Below are 18,536 nucleotides of genomic sequence, written 5' to 3' on the forward strand. Positions count from 1 at the left end.
TGATCCTCCATAGCAATCACAGGGTACCAGGACCTGTATGGTTATTCTCCACTGTGTCATACTTCTGAGGCAATGAACTCTACACAGGAGTTTATTGCTTATGTGAATTTCTCACTGACTCTATCTAAAGTCGGAAGCTTGGGATATTTCACACTGAAGCCTTTATACAGTACCTGTTGCCTGAGAAGGTCTTTCACATCTCCCAGTATCTGGTTCATCTGAATCATCTGACCCATTAGCTGCCTATTAAAATCACCTGCAGGGAAACAGCAATGAGAAAGTGTGCACACAACTCTCCCTTATTTGCCATGCTAATATTGAGATACAAGATGGAAACACCATGAAGAGCTAAGGAGGGCAGACATTACCGTTGCTTAAGCCCTGTAGGAATCCTTAGACCAAACACAGTATCTATTTCCAATTTTTGTATTGATTTGTGTATTTAAGGGTTTTCTGGACTGAGCTCCACTGTATAATCACAGAAACAGGCAAAGCAGAAATCTCTCCATGAAGAGAAAACCAGTCTGTTTTTTCTACCATTATTTCAGTGGCAAGGCTCTCTAGTAGGGCCTAACACCACTAGGAACTAATGCCATCAGTGCTACTGGTTCCCTCCACACCTGAGACCAGCAACCTTAAGTGAAACCTTAGGATTTCAAGCTTATGGCAATAACCCATCTGGGGCAGGACGGCAAGGTGGGCATGAGGTATCTGAGCATAAAACGGGAAGTCACCCTTTTTAAGTGTATTCCATGTCACCACAATTGATTCCTGCATACTTTCAAAGTGAAGTTACCCAGCGTTCTGAGCAACCTCATTGTGCAGCTCTGACAATGCATCAGGAGTGCCTGCTCTGATAAAAACAGTCCTTTTAAGACTTGCAATTGGCTTTTCTTCCAAAAGGCAGCTCGTCACATTGTACGCACATTTCATGGCTGCCTTTTCTTCTAGGAGGTGCAGAGTTTGCATGGATTCACAACATGCTATGAATTCACACCAAAGCCAGCTCTCAATAACAAGCAACAAATTAAAGACCGCCAACCCAACACAAGACCAAAAGTTACATCTGTCCATGAGCCAAGATCATGAGACACCCACCTGTTAAATGAAACACTAGTTTTGAGTCAGTGACAGAAGAGTAGCAGAGAGCATGGTTAGTACACTAGCTTGCAGTAGCTTCTGTTTGTAGCTCACTTCTGAGTTTGTAGCTCTCTTGAGCAGCCAGGTTTTTTACTTCTCTAAGTCTGTATGTCTAAACAAATTTCACAAATATATGCAGGGTATTTTGATTTTAAGCCAAATGGCTTTGGGGAGGTTTATTCATGTGTCACTTTTGTGAGTACTCAAAAATTATGTGAAAAACACTTTTCTTAATATTTACCTTACTGTTTCAAACTTCAAACCGTATCTAGTGGGAATTATCCCACTCCTAACATACTAAGCTTTCTTCATGTCAGACTTTCTCATCAAAACACTAAGTTTAAACACTCGTGAACCACCTGTTCCAGAATCTGCCCGTGTTCTAGTCTTATTGTCTTATTTTTATCTGGGAGGAAGGCACAAGAATTTAGGATCATGGGTATTTCACAATCGCACACTGGAACTTGGCACACAGGCTGTCAGGACAGATGCTAGGGTCTGTTCTTGTTTTGCTTGGGTTTTTTTTTTTTTGTTTTGGTTGGTTGGTTGGTTTCTGTGTGTGTGTGTGTGTGTGTGTGTGTGTGAGTTTTTTTGTTTGCTTGTCTGCAGTACAGGCTCATAGCATGGTTTGGGTTTGAAGGGACAGTTAAAGACAACCTAGTTCAACACCTTTGCCATTGCAAGGACATGTTTCACTAGGTTAAGTTGCCCAAAGCTCAGCCCAACATGACTTCAAACACTTCCACTGACAGCTTCTCTGGGCAACATGTTCCAGCACAGGGCCTTGGATTTAGAGGGGGCACCAGCTCCATTGCACAGCTAATTGGTAGAGGCAGGACAAGTGCACAAACACTAGCTTGTTTAAGTACAGGCCACAATGAAATGCCTCAAGGAAACTTCAAGTTTTCTTGGGAACAATACTGGTTCAAGTACCCTACTTGCCTCCATTTGGCGAAATCAAGAGTCCTGAAACATCATTCAAAGAGACTGTGGTTACCTGGGCAGAGATCCAGCTGTGTTTAAATTATAGATCATGGCTGACAAGAGAACAGTTTCCTGTCAGCCTATAATCCTACACCAAAGAAGCTACATATAGAAGTTGCACATGGAACTAGAAGAGGCAGGTTCAAAGTAAACAGAAGAAGGTATGTCTACAAACATGATGAATTTCTTACCAGGAGACATTCTTAATCAAGCATTCAAAACTGACTGGACACTCATGGAAAGAAACATACATACTGTAGGTTTAAAACCAGCTGGCAACACAGCCACTCACTCACTACCCCCTACTTCCTACCTCCCTGGGCAAGGTGGGGAAGAAAACTGAAAGAATGTAAACCCAGTGGGTTGAGATAAGAACAGCTTAATAACTGAAGTAAAATGTAATACTACTATAACTAAGGGAAAATTAAAAGGTGAAAATAAAAAAAACCCTCAATAAGCACAAGTGATATACAATACAGTTGCTCACCACCCGTCAACCGATACCCAGCCCAACCCGAGCAGCAATCAGTCCCTTCTGGGTGACTCCCCCCTGTTAATATACTGGGCATGATGTGCTGTGATATGGAATACCCCTTTGGCTAGTTTGGGTCAGGTGTCCTGTTTCTGCTTTCTCCCAGCTTCTTGTGCCCCTCCTCATTGGTAGAGCATTAGACTGAAAAGTCGTTGATCAGGGTAAGCATTACTTAACAACAACTAAAACATTGGTGCGTTACTAGCATTATTCTCAGACTAAAACCAAAGCACAGCACTGCACCAGCTGCTAGGAAGAAAATTAACCAGGACAAGTACAAAACACAAAGACTCCATCTCTGAGAGACATCCCTATATACTATTGTCGTGGTTTAAGCCCCGGCTGTAAATTAGAACCACACAGTCTACTTCCCCCCCCCACTCCCCAGAGGGATGGGGAGGAGAATCGAAAGAATGTAACTCCCACGGGTTGAGATAAAAACAGTCCAGTAACTCAGGTATAACACAAATCACTACTGCTGCCACCAAGAATAATAATGATAAGAGAAATAACAAGGGAAGAGAGTACGATACCGCCCGCCGGAAAAGAGCCTGACCGAAAAGAGGACGTGCCCTTCCGGCTAGCTCCCAGTTACATCCCCCAGCATGACGTGCTGTGGTATGGAATACCTCTTTGGCTAGTTTGGGTCAGGTGTCCTGTCCCCGCTTCCTCCCGGCCCCTCCTCCTCCCTGGCAGAGCATGAGACTCACGAAGTCCTTGGTCAGTCTAAACATCAGTGATATCAGCTTTGTTCCCAGGCCAAAAGTCAAAAAAACAGTGTTGCAACAGCTACTAAGAAGGAGAAAAAACTGACTGCTGCTGCTGAACCCAGGACAACTATGAATTGCTGGAAAATAGGATAGCATTGAGGGAGAAACACACTATAACTCCACTCTTAATTCTTGTCCTTGGGTCTATATTGGCATACTCTGTAACACTAACTAGGTTAGAAGAACCTTTGGTCTGGTGCAACACGGCTATGTTTTTTAACCTGTGTCAGATTCAGGTACCCTACATGAACTAGATGACCTCCAAAGATTCGTTCTGACCTGAATGATCTTATGATGATGATTATATGCAACATACTAATCTCATTTACCAAATGAGCAACCACAACTTCTCTGGGCAACCTGTTCCAGTGCTTTATCACCCTCATAGTAAAAGAACTTCTTCCTAATGGCTAATATAAATCTCCCCTCCGTCAGCTTAAAACCATTTCCTCTCAACCTGTCACTACATACTCTTGTAAAATATTCCTCTCCAGATTTCTTGCCAGCCCTTTTTAGGTACTGGAAGACTGTTATAAGGTCTCTCCGACCCTTCTCTTCTCCAGGCTGAACAAACCCAACTCTCTCAGCCTCTTCATAGGAGAGGTGCTCCAGCCCTCTGATCCTCTTGATGGCCTCCTCTGGACATGCTCAAGCAGGTGCACATGCCTCTTGGGTTGTGGGGCCCAGAGCTGAACTCAGTACAGCAGGTGGAGTCTCCTGAGAGCGAAAAGGGGGAGAATCACCTCCCTTGACCTGCTGGTCACATTCCTTTTGATGCACACAGTTGATTTTCTGGGCTGAGAGCACACACTGCTGGGTCACGTTGAGCTTCCTGTCAACCAGCACCTCCCAAGTCCTTCTCCTCAGGGCTGCCCTGCCTGTAGTTGTGCTTGGGATTGCCCTGATCCAGGGGCAGGACCTTGCAGTTGGCCTTGTTGAACTTCCTAAGTTTTACACTGGGCCCACCTCTCATGCCTGTGCACGTCCCTCTGGATGATGTTTTTTCTCTCCAGTGAGTCGACTGCACCACACAGCTTGGTGTCATCGGCAAATTTGCTGAGGGTGCACTCAATCCCAATGTCCATGTCACCAACAAAGATGTTGAACAAGATGTTTCCAACACCGATCTCTGAGGGACACCACTCGTTACTGGTCTCCAATTGGATACTGAGCCCTTGACCACAACTCTCTCTGTGTGGCCATCCAGCCAGTTGTTTATCCACCGAGTGGTCTGTCTGTCAAATCCATGTCTCTCCAGTTCAGAGACAAGGATGCAATGTGGGACAGTGTCAGATGCTTTGCACAAGTCCACACAGATTATCAGTCACTCTTCCCTTATCTATCAATGTTGTGTCCCCATCATAGAAAGCCACCAAATTTGTCACATGATTTGCCCATTGTAAAGCCATGTTGGCTGTCACCAGTCACCCCCTTATTGTCCATCTGCCATAGCATACAGAAACTACTAGGAGGATCTGCTCCGTGATCTTGCCAGGCATTGAGGTGAGATTGACTGGCCTGTAGTTCCCTGCCTCTTCCTTTTTCCCCCTTTTTAAAAGTGGGGGCTATGTTTCCCCTTTTCTAGTCAGTGGGAACTTCACCTGACTGCCACAACTTCTCAGACATGACAGGTAATGGCTTGGCAACTTCATCTGCCAGCTCCCTCAGGACCCACAGATATCTCTCATCGGGTCCCATGGACTTGTGCACCTTCAGGTTCCACTGATGGTCTCAAACCTGATCTTCTTCTGCAACAGGCAGTTCTTCATTCTCTCAGTCCCTGCCTTTGCCTTCTGCAACTGAGCAGTGTGACTGGAGCTCTTGCCAGTGAAGACAAAGCAAAAAAGTCATTGAGTACTTCGGCCTTCTCCATGTCCCAGGTAACCAGGTCTCCTGTTTCCTTCCACAGAAGTCCCACACTTTCTGACATCTTCCTTTTACTCTCAGTGTACATTTAGAGGTTTTTCTTCTTGTCGATAACAAGGACAAGTTTTCCTTGTTGTCTCTGGTCAGATTTAATTCTGTGAGGGCTTTGGCTTTCCTAACCTGATCCCTGGCTGCTCAGACATTTTCTCTGTATTCCTCCCAGGCTACCTGTCCTTCCATCCTCTGTAGGCTTCCTTTTTGTGTCCAGGAGCTCTTGTTCATCCACACAGGCCTCCTGGCATTTTTGTCTGACTTCCTCTTTGTCGGGATGCATCACCACTGAGCTTGCAGGAGGCGATCCTTTAATATTATTCAGCTTGCTTGGGTCCCTCTTCCCTCCAGTGCTTTCCCAAGCATTTTTTAATTAATACAAAACCACATGCTTTTATCAAGATACATAGGTCTCACATCCCTATACAGCTAAGGATTTGCATTCCAGCTTTTTCTCTCTGAAGGCCAATTGTGGTTGTCTGATATATTGCTCCTGTAAAAAGACACCATGAAGCATATATAAAGTGTAATGCAGCTGAGTTAATATTGCTGTTGGAACATCTGCACCTTTCCTTTGGTGAATTTGACTATGTAGACCTTGAATATATTCATGCAAGTTGTTTTATTATTAATATGATACTAATTCCACTTGAAGGTAATAAGCAACTGAACCTGAGAGGCTCAGTCAGGCAGAGGCAGCCAGGGAGAGACAATATGTCTCTGTGTTACTGCCATTCGTATTATTGATTAATAAGCAAAAAGTTATAGATGAGAAAGCTGCAAGTCTGCAATCTGGAAATCTCATTCACAGAGCTGCGAGTTTCTAGAGGAGGAAACATTGAATTGCCCTTCCTTTCTATGTGTAAATGTCTGTTGATTTAGGGGAAAAAGACAGACCTTTGATAACAAAACTCTATTTTTTGCCTAGATATACATGTTAACGAGCAAGAAAACAGAAGCACATACAATTGAGGATTTAAATAATTAAAAGGCAAACCAGATTCTGTTACTGCTGCACACCACTGACTCCTACGTTCGTATAATATACTCGGGATGCCTTCATATAAAATTTGTGTATCTTGACTCTATTCTCATCAAAACTAGCAATGCTGCAGGGTTGCCGGAGGGGTGTAGGCAGGGGAGGCAGGAAATGGTGTGAGAGAGAGAACTTCTTAGTGATCCTATTTCAAACCTGGAACTCACTTCTCCCTCTGCCCAGATGTCACATATTAACATACTGCACACAGTGTGAACCCATTCTTCTCCCTCACACCCACAGCAGGATGGCAGACAAACAGGGACTAGGAAAGAGTAGAGGTGGGGCAGTCTAGCCCAGGTTTACTGGGTTGACAAGTCAGAGAGTACCCTTGCCCTTCACAGGGGATTTTTCACCCATCTCTTGGGGATCTGCAGAAATCTCAGTATGCTTCAGGTCCTTCCTTTCCTCCCTGTTCCCTGCTCAGTCTCCGTAATGCTCAGCACATGTAGAAAAGGAATTGGTTCTGGAGCAGTTTTCCAGTCCAGCAGGTGACACAAGCCTTGGCTAACTTGCAGCAGGGCTAGTGGCTGCCTTGTGATGGCTCTCCCCTTCTGAACCCATGGGCTCTGCAGCTGTAGCACCTACATGCTCTGCAGTCTCCTGTGTCCTTCTTCATGCCCCATTCCTCCCCTCTCAGGTACACTTCAGTGATCAAAATATGAATACTGGCCATTGTACTGTACTTTGACAGGTCTTGCTACTCTATCTACCTATTTTCACTAAGCCTGTAGCAGCATATCACACTTAGGACTGCTTCCTGTCTGCAACTTGAATGCTTAAAATATTATGAAGTTGACACCAATAGATCATGATCACAGAAGTCTGTCTTCTAAATTAGGCTAAAAAGCCTTTGTTAATCATTAAGACTTCTCCTTCACTAGGAACACTACTCATCGCTTTACCACCAGCAACAGTGACTGTTTTTTTTCCAAACTGAGCTATTTCTAAAACATTTACAGGAAATTATAATGTCTGTAGTTCAGTCAAACAACTGTTATTACTTATCTCTAGAGTTTCTCCACCTTTTTAATATTCATCACATTAGTTTCTTGCACTGGGATCCTAAGGAACAATTTAAACTTCTGGTTGCAGGCCTTACCAGTGTACTGAGGAACAGGTTCAATTTGTTGAAGAAAACAATCCTGAAGGTTCCCCACTTGGGCAAGTGTTCCTCCAGTTACCAGCTTCAGCTCATCTAGTGCATCCTGGAGTCACAAGAAAAACAGAGTTCACAATTCTGGGACAATGGAAAAAGTGTGAAATATCAGACAAAGTAAATTGTTTTTTTAGAGAGGTTGTCCATTTCCTGAGCAGGGCTCCCACACCATCCCCTTCAGGACCACCCATCACCATCTGAATTGTAATAAAATTCCTAAGCTTTGCCTTGCAGACTTTCACATAGCTGTGGTTTTATTTTGAACTTTATTTTTTTTTTACTATTCTGATTCATATGATCTCACGTACCAGGAATTTCACATATTTTTATATCTGTGACATAGAAGAATGATTTTTTTTGTTGTTGTTGTTGAACTGAATCCAAAGTAATCTTTCCCCCACCACTCCCAGTCAGGTTTACATTCACGTAAGGAACATGGGCAGCTTAGCAATTCTCCATATAAACAGGATCATTTTCAAGCCCAAAATGAAACAAAGCAATGGGGCAAACTTGGGTGCAGTATGCCTTTGCACCTTCTAATGCATATTTTGCATCAACAACAATGGAAGCTGTTTGTAGAAGACACTGTTTACCTCAGACTGTTGATACGGAGGTGACAGGAAGCTATGCAAACCTCAGACAGAGAAAAAAAAGCTACTGTAGTCAAACAGAAGGGGACTGGACCTTTACACCATGTGAGTCCCCCTCTTTTTTTGACTTTTTAGTCCATGTGGCTTATCATGAAGCAGAAAGCCACATTACGCAGCCAAGGGTTTCTCAAACTGAACAGCTGTTAGAAGCTGATGAAGAGCTGCCATTGCTGCATCAGCTAAATCCTTGCAAAAGGTTCAATCCCCAAGAAACTTAGCCTGAAATAACACAGGCAGCAATTTATTTTTTTCTTAATAAGCTAAAAAATTGTGTTTCAAACACACAGCATAACTATTATTACAGGGTTCAATGAAACTAAGATTTCACCTGCTCTATATGGAACTTATATTTACTTCACAAGTTAATACTCGGGTTACTGAAGCACATTGTACAGAGCTTGGCCACTGCATGGGCTGAGGTCAGGAGACAATGATCCAGAGGATCCCTGGTGATCCCTTTAAGTGCTCAGCCTGCTCCCAGTTTTACCACTCACCTGTGGCTTCTCCTGGAAAGTGCGCAACTCTATCACCGCCAACATCTGAGACAGCGCTGAAAACACTTTTGGCAGGTCCTGAATGGCACCTACTTGCAGGCAGTCCAGATACAACTCTACTGTGCTTGATCCCTGCTGCAGGCCACTCAGCCACAAGATGACAGCATGGGGTTTCCCATCAGCAAGCTGGACGTTGCTAAAGATCACTGAATTCAACCTCCCATCACTTTTCAGATAGCGCAGCACCACTAGTACAAAATACACAGAAGAACTATCAGAGTGTAGCAGATAACCCAAGGTTGGTCAAGGAAGGTCATGTGGAAATCTGCAATTCTTCTGGTATTTTTCCACATGTCAGCTTTCGTAAATGCATTTGATATGCAGATATAAATGGTAATAATAAATGAGACATTGACTTTCAGAGCACAATTACCAGGAATCTTGCATGACTCCCCATCTCTAAAGCACTGCTGCCTGCAGTGTGTTTCACTGCTCTGTCCAGGCCTCTCTAACTGGTTTAGCCAAAGTCACTTTACAGGCCAAAATGTGCCAGAATATAAGTGGTAAAAGTAAAGGGTGCAATGGACAGCTTGCAGTCAGCGCTTTGGCAACTGCATGTCTGACAGACCTAGAAATACTCTGCAGCAGAAATGTACAACTAGAAAAATCAGTTTCAGTGATGCACATTGCATTGAGTGAGGCCATCTGACAGTGTATCCAAATGCAGCATTAAAGAAACCAAAGGAAGCATGAGTCCAAGCCAGTAACCAGCATTTCTCTGCAACAAACAGTAAAACCAAAATATAATGCAGAGAAGACATATTCCACCCCTAGAGATGACTAAGCCCCTTCTCAACTACTTTTTAAGGCATTAGTGAAAGACCTACTTGATAATTTACACAACAAATTTTCATTTTATGAAGTAAAATTCACCTTCAGAAAAACACAACAGCAAACAAAAACTCTTATAGCGTAATACTGAAAAACTGTCTCTTTCCTAAGGAAATTGGATTGGTAAGCCAGGATCCACAAGCTAAATCTCTTAGACCAACTAGTTAGTTCTCTCTACAAAATCCCTCCCAACTCTGCTAAAGCATTTCTTCAGAAGCAACAACTGAGTGCATCTGGAGAGTATGTAACTGCTCTACAGTGTTAGTCAGACCTCGTTTCTAAGATCCCACTGATCACTAGCCTGTATGTCTCTTATTTCCTCATGATAAGTTATGTGCATTGAGATGTCAAGCTGCACAGATGATGGGCACCTGAACAGTTAAGTACTGGCTCCTGTTGATATCTCTTTGAAGTCCAGAGGGCTGCTACTATTCCATCAAGGAAGAGCTCACAAATACTCTGACCTTCATGAAACACCTACGTTAACATGAGGTAAACTACAAATTGTGGATAGAGTGAAGGGAAAAACTCTTACTAGGTTCAGAGCTAATAACACCTACTGAATTCATCCCATTTCTATTAATTTAACAAATTAGCTTTCCATCTCTCAGCTACTAATGTACCCTCTTTGATGCTGCAATACCTCTGTTTGCTGGTGACCTTCTGAGTTACTGAGTACATGTTCCCAACCATTTTTCTAATTGTTCAGCCTAATGATTAAAAGAATCCAGATTTATACCAGCATGAATAGGTCAGGGTATGTCTCCATCTTCAGAGTCTATGCTAGTGCTAATGTCCCAGCAGCTGTGATCAGTATCAAGAATATTTTTACTGCTGTCTATGTCAAGACACTGACACAGCTGAGATTTCCACAAAGATGCATGAGGTCACTTGTAACTTGCTAAAAGGTAGTGTTTCTTGGCAACCTCAAAGATCTGGCAGGATAGAGCAGCTTGCAGGCGTTATATTTGTGTGAATATTACACATGCCTGGTCATACGAAAGTAAGGTCTTTGGATCTTGGCCCTGCATTCAGAGTGACCAAACACAGCTGTAAGCTACAGAAAGAAAGATGGTGGCAGACATAATAGACCCTGCCAGAATAGTTTCAGGACAAGAAGCACTGGCTTGGAAGGTGGCTCAAATATTCCTTCCTCGAGCACGGCCAAATATCCATCTGGTAAAGTAGAGCAGGCTTTAGAAAGGAGATTTTGCCTCAGCCTCTGTAAGATTTTACTCATCCAAGCCCCTGCATTACATGTTTGCTGCTACGATATTCTACACTGACATTCATTAGAGTAAGTGGCTCACCCGTACTGTTTAAGAAACAGATTTTAAATGAAATTAGTAATCCTGGAAGTAAATACAAACTGCTTCACAGAATTGTTGTTACACCAATGTTAATCACTTACCGCTATTTGTTCCATAACAGAATCGTTCAAAAAAAAAACCCCACCAACGCTATTTGCCTCTGAAAAGTACATTGGTCTAACCAAAACAAGTTGAGCACTTGCCTAGTGATTCAAACCTGTGCTTTAAAAACATTTAGGCATTATGAACATTTTACTATCAGATACACCACAACAAAACCAGAACAAACCATTTGGAACACAGCTCTCAATGTGGCATTTAATAAAGGATAACTAATGCCTGCTTTGGGCTACTTAGATCAGATTGGGGTGCATAAGGGGAAATACCATGCATAGGAAGCACTATGCATATACACACCCTTCCAAAACCATGAATATTTAGAACCTGTATTTTGCTAACATGGCAACATTGCCTGACCACTTAAGTGGTCATCTCCCATCTTGAGAGGATCACGAACAGTCCCCACACCTCATACTTTCAGCTCACGCAATGATTTCCTGGGTGCAGTTTAACTTACTGTATAAAGTAGCCATATGGGACACCTGACACTTCCAGAGAAATCACCTGTGTAAATACCACCTACTACTCACAAACTAACATGTACCTTCAACAAGGTGTACTGAAGCAATAAGGAGGCAAAGAGACCTCTACAACTGGTAGGTTACAGATCTTCCCCATCAACTCAACACTGGTCATTGGCAGGACAAATTTCTTTATGTTTTTGCCCACCTATATGCCACTCTCCTGTCACAGACACTTCTCAAATACAACACTAACATACTGAGGACAAAACCAAAGGAAACCACATAATCTTCCTCAGTACGTCTCTTCTGTCTGTTAAAGCATACCACTAACAATCAGTTATGCAGGTATTCTTGAATGTCAGAAGAAGAGTTTTGTGTATTCACAATTATATGGATATAGACGTATTTCTGTGTACACCTATGCAGACCTATATATAAAATTTACACACATAATTGTGTGTGTGTGTGTATGAGAGGGCGGCGGTGAGAGAGGGGATGTATGTGTGATCTATCATTTCTTTACCAATTAGGTAAGTCAGTGTTAGGAACTATGTGACACTGATAACACTGTGTGGCCACCCCCAACACACACACAAGACAAATGCTCTTATTCTACACGCTCAGAAGGACTTTGGCAGACCTGATGAAACTACCAACATTATATCTAACTCATTCCCCTACATTTCCCAAGCAAAAACTGTGCTTTTCCTCAGCACACAGAGTCATTTTCCTATGTATGAACTAAAGCTTACCAGTAGAGTTTCTCAGTATACTATACTTAGCTACCTGCTTACAACATTTGCAGCAGCAAATTATCATGGCAGTAGTGAAGCAACAGCACAACAGTAATTTGAACAATTCACCAATTTTTCACTGAAACTTAAAATTGCAATATATCCTAGGTCTGGTCTAGACAGCAATGAAAGCTCTTCATATCTAAAAGTCTGCTGAAGTTCCTACTCTGATTACTGATTAACTAATTTTGGTAAGCAGAGAACACACACTTGAATTCACCCAAAAGATCCTGCAAGTGCTAGGAACGTTTATCTTGCATAGTCACATCTAACCTCCAGGGTCAGCAGAATGAAAACCTGCCCTTCATATGCATGAGGCGGCATGTGCGTGTGTCCCTCACATTCCTGAGTAATAAGAACCAGTGATTGTCCCAAGGGGGAAAAGCAAAAAGGGGAACGGAAAAAAACACCCAAACCAAAAAACAAACCACCAAAAAAAGCCCTGAACTGACTCCTTTCTCCATACTACTTTTTTTAACTCCTTTCTCAGGATTGCTCAGAGCATAGTGGAGATATGTCAGTGATTGTGATTGTCAGGTCAGCTTTCCTTGGACATGAAAGAGCAGCATTCAGCAAGAGGAACGAAAGAGAAAGGCAGTGAGAGAGGATGCAACCAACAATTTTATCTTGGGGGGGGAGCTAAATGGTGACAGCAAGCAACAGTAACTACTCAAGCACAAAGGTTAATCACACAGTTTAAAGCATCTGTGACACACCATTAACTGTGGATCCAACATTAGTTTTCCCCCAACAATACTTCATGCATACTTCAAACAACTCACCTTTATTCATCCGTCCCATTACTGTAAATTCAAAATACTTGCTGTTGTCAGCTGGTGAATACAGGCCAAATACGGTGGCTGTGCTCTTCGGCTGCAATTTGAATGATGAGAGCAAGTACACATCGTTCAGCGTAGGATCGCTAAGTGCTTGTTGCAAGAAGTTTGTTACCACTCTCTCGTTGGAATACGGAAGAAGATCAAAAACTGAAAAATAAGCGAGTTTCAACAGCAATCTAAAAATAGAAATGACCAAAGAAGAATGCAATCTGAAGCCAACCACTGCAGATTGTATGCTCTTTGCTATTTCCATATGGATATTTTAAAATGAACTCAAGTTGTCCTACCTAAAATAAATAATATGAAAACAAAAACTAATAACATTATCTTTAAAAATCAGCTAGTTCAATCCCTCTGGCATCAGCAGAGACATCTAAAGCAACCTGATTTAGTGAAACACGTCTCTGCACACGGCAGGAGGTTTGGACTAGATAATATTTAAGGGTCCCTTCCAACAAAAAATATTCTTGGAGTCTGTCAAAATATCATACAGATTTTGTTGCAATGGATTATCTTTTAGCAACCTTTTTTTTTTTTTAACAGGAATTATTGGTAAGTTACTAATACAGAAATATCTAGTCTTCAAACTGCAGTACTCAGTATTTTCAGGTAGAGCTATAAGATTTTCCTCTTCTGAGGATGCACCTCAGTAGAAAGCTTTTTAACCTATTTCTGCTATCACAATCAGATGCTTGTGTTCACATTTTAATTACTCTAAGGATCCAGCATCAAAAAATTCAGATTTTCAGTGTACTTATCCTAACAACCATTTTGATGACATCTACAGTGCACCAATTAAAATTCTAAAAAGCAAAGTAAGCAATATGATGTTCATAAACTCATTTTCAGTTCACTGACATCTAAGAAACTATATTATATAAATAAGACTTATCTTTTCCTTCTGGCACAGACAAAAATACACCTGACAAAAAAAAAACAAACACCAAAAACCACAAAACCCAAAACAAAACAAAAGAATAAACCTTGAAGGCATAGTAAAAGCCATTTCAAATTTTTCTTGCAATTTCTGCACAATGCATCAGTGAAGAGCATTATGACATATATATGACTTTATACTCACACATATACATCAGCTACCTCCCCTTACAGCACTGGAACATGAACTGGGGTTTTCCTCAATGTTCCTAAATCTATGATGTCTCCAAACTCAATAAACTATTCTGCTAGTTTTTTTGATAATCTCCTATTTCAACCCACTGTTACTAAAGAAGTGTATATATTATACCCTTCCAATAAAGTCTGATGAATGACTATGCACAAGTGTTATTTAAATATAATCACCCATTTAGCCACTGTATACCACTGCCACTCCATAGGCCATATTTTTCTCCCACACCAGCAGAATACTCTAGAGCTGCCACTGGAGAAGAGCCCTAAACACCAGGCAGACAGCAAAAGCACATGACAGCACATTGCGCCTTATCTTGATTGAAGCCTGTGATTGTGCCACTTAAGTTTTCCAGGTCAAAAACCAATGGAACTTTTGATAGGAATCCTTTCTACCCAGCATGACCTCAAAGCTGTCTTCATTGACTAAGATGATGGGGTCATCCTCCCAATGCAGTGTTTCCATATGCTACAAGCAGGAGGAGACTGAAGAGCACTCAGGACAATCCCGTAGGCACACATACCTACACTCAGCTATGGGGTATATAACCTTACATTAGGCCCTGGGTTCATGCTGCTTTCACTGCTCATTCTGGAGCATCCATTCATCTAGACAACAATGTAATTCCCAAAAATAAAGAGATTTTTCCTTTCATCTCATGAAACCATTGAAATACAGATCATTGCTTAAATCTACACTTGTATTGGGTCCAAGTTTTCCATGACTATGGATAGTTTCCAGGACACAATACAATAAGAATCAGGCCCTTGATTTGCATGCGCTTATAATACTGTTGTCAAACAAGTAAGAAACACGTATCTGGGATGGATCTGGTCAAAGGACTTCTTATTCAGTCAGTTCAGATTTACAGCATCCCAGGACAACTGCTGCTCCTACTGAAAACAGCGACCCAGACAGCAGAGGCAAAAGGCTGGGCATTTTATCATGTTCAGGGTCCAAAGAGCAAAGCAATTGCCCAGGCAAGAGAAATGCAACTCACAGCTATGTACAACAGCATTTTGCAGGTAATAATCGTTCATAAAGTAGAGCTGTATCTTCTCAGCTAGAGCACCACAATACCGTACTTGAGTCTCAGACAGAATAAAATATAGCTATGCATTTTATCTAATTCTTCTAGGTCTGTTGGCAGATTTTATATCAATTTCTGTGAGACTAATTAATCTCTGCTACAGTCAAACACTTAAAAATATAGGAGAGATATTACTAAAGTAATGACTAAACACCAGCAAATGTCTGTCTAACCTCATGGAAAACGTCTGCCGAAATTTGCATATTGAAACCAATGCTCTAATTGGTTTGGTAGTTGTGTTCTATAAAGCACATTGCTTCAACTGGATCCTTCAGCACCGTGTTATGGAACCCTGTCTTGGCATATTTTGACTGACTGGCATGTAAATGCAGTCCGTGTATGGATCCGTCCCTAGTGTAAATTACACACATGCTAGCAAAAGTGGCTAGCAGAAGAGCAATGGGATTATGAAAACTGATTTTATATCCTCAGTAGATCTGGCAGAGAGACAGTTCTTAGACCTTACAGAGATAACTGCTTGTTTGGAAGGAACAAGATAAAAAAAAGATTCACAAGGCTTTCAGATTCAATTTTTAGAAGAATCTCATCTCTCTCTCTCTTTGTCTCTCTGGAACACTAGACTTAAAACAAACGGATAGAAAAGGACTGCCAGTGATGTAAGGCACAAGCAGCTGTTTTCAATCCATGCAGGGAAAGTGAAGACTCGGGCATGCCTCTGAGCACAAGCATGCATACCCACGGGGCTAAACAGAGCCCACTCGAGAGACGGACCAGGAATTCTTTCCCTCACCTGCTTCCTGTGGTTTTTAGAAGGGAGATGCTCAACCTCCTATGAAAATGCTAACAAGGGATCAGCTACACCTTGAGACAGTGGCAAACCACTCTGGAGATCTGCCCAAAAACATCAAGGCTACCCGTTCAGATGAGAACTAAAAGACAGGGCATAAAGCCCTGAGAGACGGAGGCATGGAGGAGTGAAATTAGTGGCACAGAAGAAAATGGAGTTCAAAATAAAAGACTCTTTTCTTTCCCTTAATCCTGCTGCCATGATACACCAGCTTTTTGAGACCCTTCAAGGTTCTTCTCCGCTCACAGCTAACCATAATGACTGTAAACTTTACATTGTTCAGCACTTTTCAAGGTAAGTAATGATGGCTTAGGCACCTGGAGTGAAACCCTAACACCACTGCAACAGCTTCTGACGACTGTTAATAAGGAGAACACTTTACATGTTGAAAGCGGCACCTTTCACAGGCCACTGCCCCTTGCAAGCTGGAGATCTGCCTCAATTTTTTTTTATTATTTTTTTTTTTTTTTTAAGTATGGCAATACCCTACTTCTCAATATAACAATTTTCCGAAATGTTTTTACATCAAGAAGGACTTTAATAAAAAGCTTTCGGTAATACAGGTAAATTAATCTAACTGGCTATGTTTTAAATCTGCTTCACTTACATAAGGAATGAAGCAGTCGATTAAAATGTCAAAGACCTTTTCGTAAGACAATGGAGGGGTTAAAAAAACAGAGAGAAGAACGCACATTTCTAAGGCTCCCGGAGCAGCATCAAGTTACACTAACTGCTGCATTTAGTAGCTGAGCTGGTTCCAGTCAGAAGCTACTGCTGGATAGCGATACCACACGTTTTATGCATGCTCTAAAATAAAAGATTTACTATGTGCATAATATTATCAAAGAAATTCTGGATTTGGAAGGTAATATTTGCGCACTTTATGAAGGAGTTTTCCAAGTTTTCCTAGCTTAGCAACTCGCCTCGAGAGAGAGCTTGAAACCGAAGAAGCGCCCTTCAGATATTCAACACACCTACCAGCACCTCTATAAAACCAGAGCATCTTTTACTTATTACAGGGGGGTGGATAGTGGAGGAGCTACATCACCAGCTCCTCCGGGTCCCCCTTGCGGGAGAGCCAAGCGGCCCAGGGCAGCCGGCTGTTCCCAGGCGCTTTGAGCGTCCCGCCGACCAGCACAGACCAGGCTGCCCGCGACAGCTCCGGCTCTGCACGTGCCTGCGGACCTGGCGATTTCCCAGCGCCTTCCCTGCCGGCACAGGGCTTCCTCCCGGGGCGACAAGGCACTGCAAACCCAAAGCCGTCCTGAACGAAAGAGAGGGCGGTCAAAGGTGCTAGCGGTAGGGAAGCAGGGTCGGCGGGGTGCTTACCTCGGGGAGCGGGCGAGGCAGCGCGGCCCGAGCACAGCTGCAGGGCGAGAGATAGGAGTAGCAGAGCGGCGCCGCGCTCACACCCCATGACGCGCAGGCCGAAGAGCGCGGTGCAGGACGGCAGACCTTCTCCTCCGGGCCCCCCAGTTTAAGGGCGGTAGCCCCCGGTCCAGGGAGGGACCGCGGCGGGCGGCAGGCCATTGGCCGGGGCTCCCCCTGCCCCCTGAGCGGGCGGGGTACGGCTGCGCCCGCGAAAGGCCGGGCCCTGCGGTGGTCCGAAAAGCAGTGAACGGTCGGGGACCGAGCTCGGAACGACCGGCATTGGTGGGGTCTACAGAGCTTGGGCAGAGCCAGAGATCAATCACAGAATGGTTTGTGTTGGAAGGGGCCATCTCGTTCCAAACCCCACTGCTACGGACAGGGACACCTTCCACTAGATCAGGTTGCTCAAAGCCCCATCCACTGGCCTTAAAGACTTCCAGGGATGGGGCAGCCACAGCTTCTCTGGACAACCTGTGCCAGTGTCTCATCACTCTCACAGTCTTGCTGAGGTTCAGGAAAATAACAGCCTGTCAGAATCCTGGTTAGACTCTGCCCTTTGAGGAGCCCTGGAAAGGAAAGCATACTTAATGGCATTGAATTCAAAACAGGTGGAGATGCACTGGTGTGCAGGTTTGGCCTTCGTAGGAGTTTAACTCTTCCACTTTTCCTTATCTAAGAGTGTCACCAAAAGGGGCCATGCAGATTGCACACTGGGCAGGTTGAGTTTCTTTCTAGAAGACTGTAACTGGCAAAGTGAGGAATGTCTTACCTGCTCCTTCATTTCACTATGAGAGTTCAGGAGCATTGGGAGAGCTCAAACTGACTGGGTTGAGGCTAATGGAAAAGCTTGCTTGTCTTAACAAACCCCCAAACCTGACGACTTTACCAGACTCATTTTTTTAAAAAAAATTCTGCTTTCAACTACAACAATTTTCAGTATTGTGTGTGCCCCGGAGTGTCATTATCCTACTGTTTCCTATCTAGTTCAGAAAATTCTAGACTCTGCATCGCTGGTGTTTAGAAAGGATGGGAGAAAAG

At 43.0% G+C, this 18,536-nt stretch overlaps 1 protein-coding gene across 1 annotated transcript in view; it reads right to left on the bottom strand.

Moving 5' to 3' along the window:
- THBS4 (thrombospondin 4) overlaps positions 1-17,544 on the bottom strand; it is a gene marked incomplete at both ends in the record, with an annotated part of 42,596 nt that extends 25,052 nt beyond the window's left edge. Inside the window, 5 exons of the mRNA XM_080638003.1 lie at positions 174-256; positions 7,482-7,587; positions 8,683-8,930; positions 13,044-13,247; positions 17,457-17,544. Coding sequence (XP_080494129.1) covers positions 174-256; positions 7,482-7,587; positions 8,683-8,930; positions 13,044-13,247; positions 17,457-17,544 — 729 coding nt within the window. The remainder of the gene's footprint in view (positions 1-173; positions 257-7,481; positions 7,588-8,682; positions 8,931-13,043; positions 13,248-17,456) is intronic.
- Between the last annotated feature and the right edge of the window lie 992 nt (positions 17,545-18,536).

The sequence above is a fragment of the Psittacula echo genome, assembly GCF_963264785.1.
Source record: "Psittacula echo genome assembly, chromosome: Z".
NCBI classification, from domain to species: domain Eukaryota; kingdom Metazoa; phylum Chordata; class Aves; order Psittaciformes; family Psittacidae; genus Psittacula; species Psittacula echo.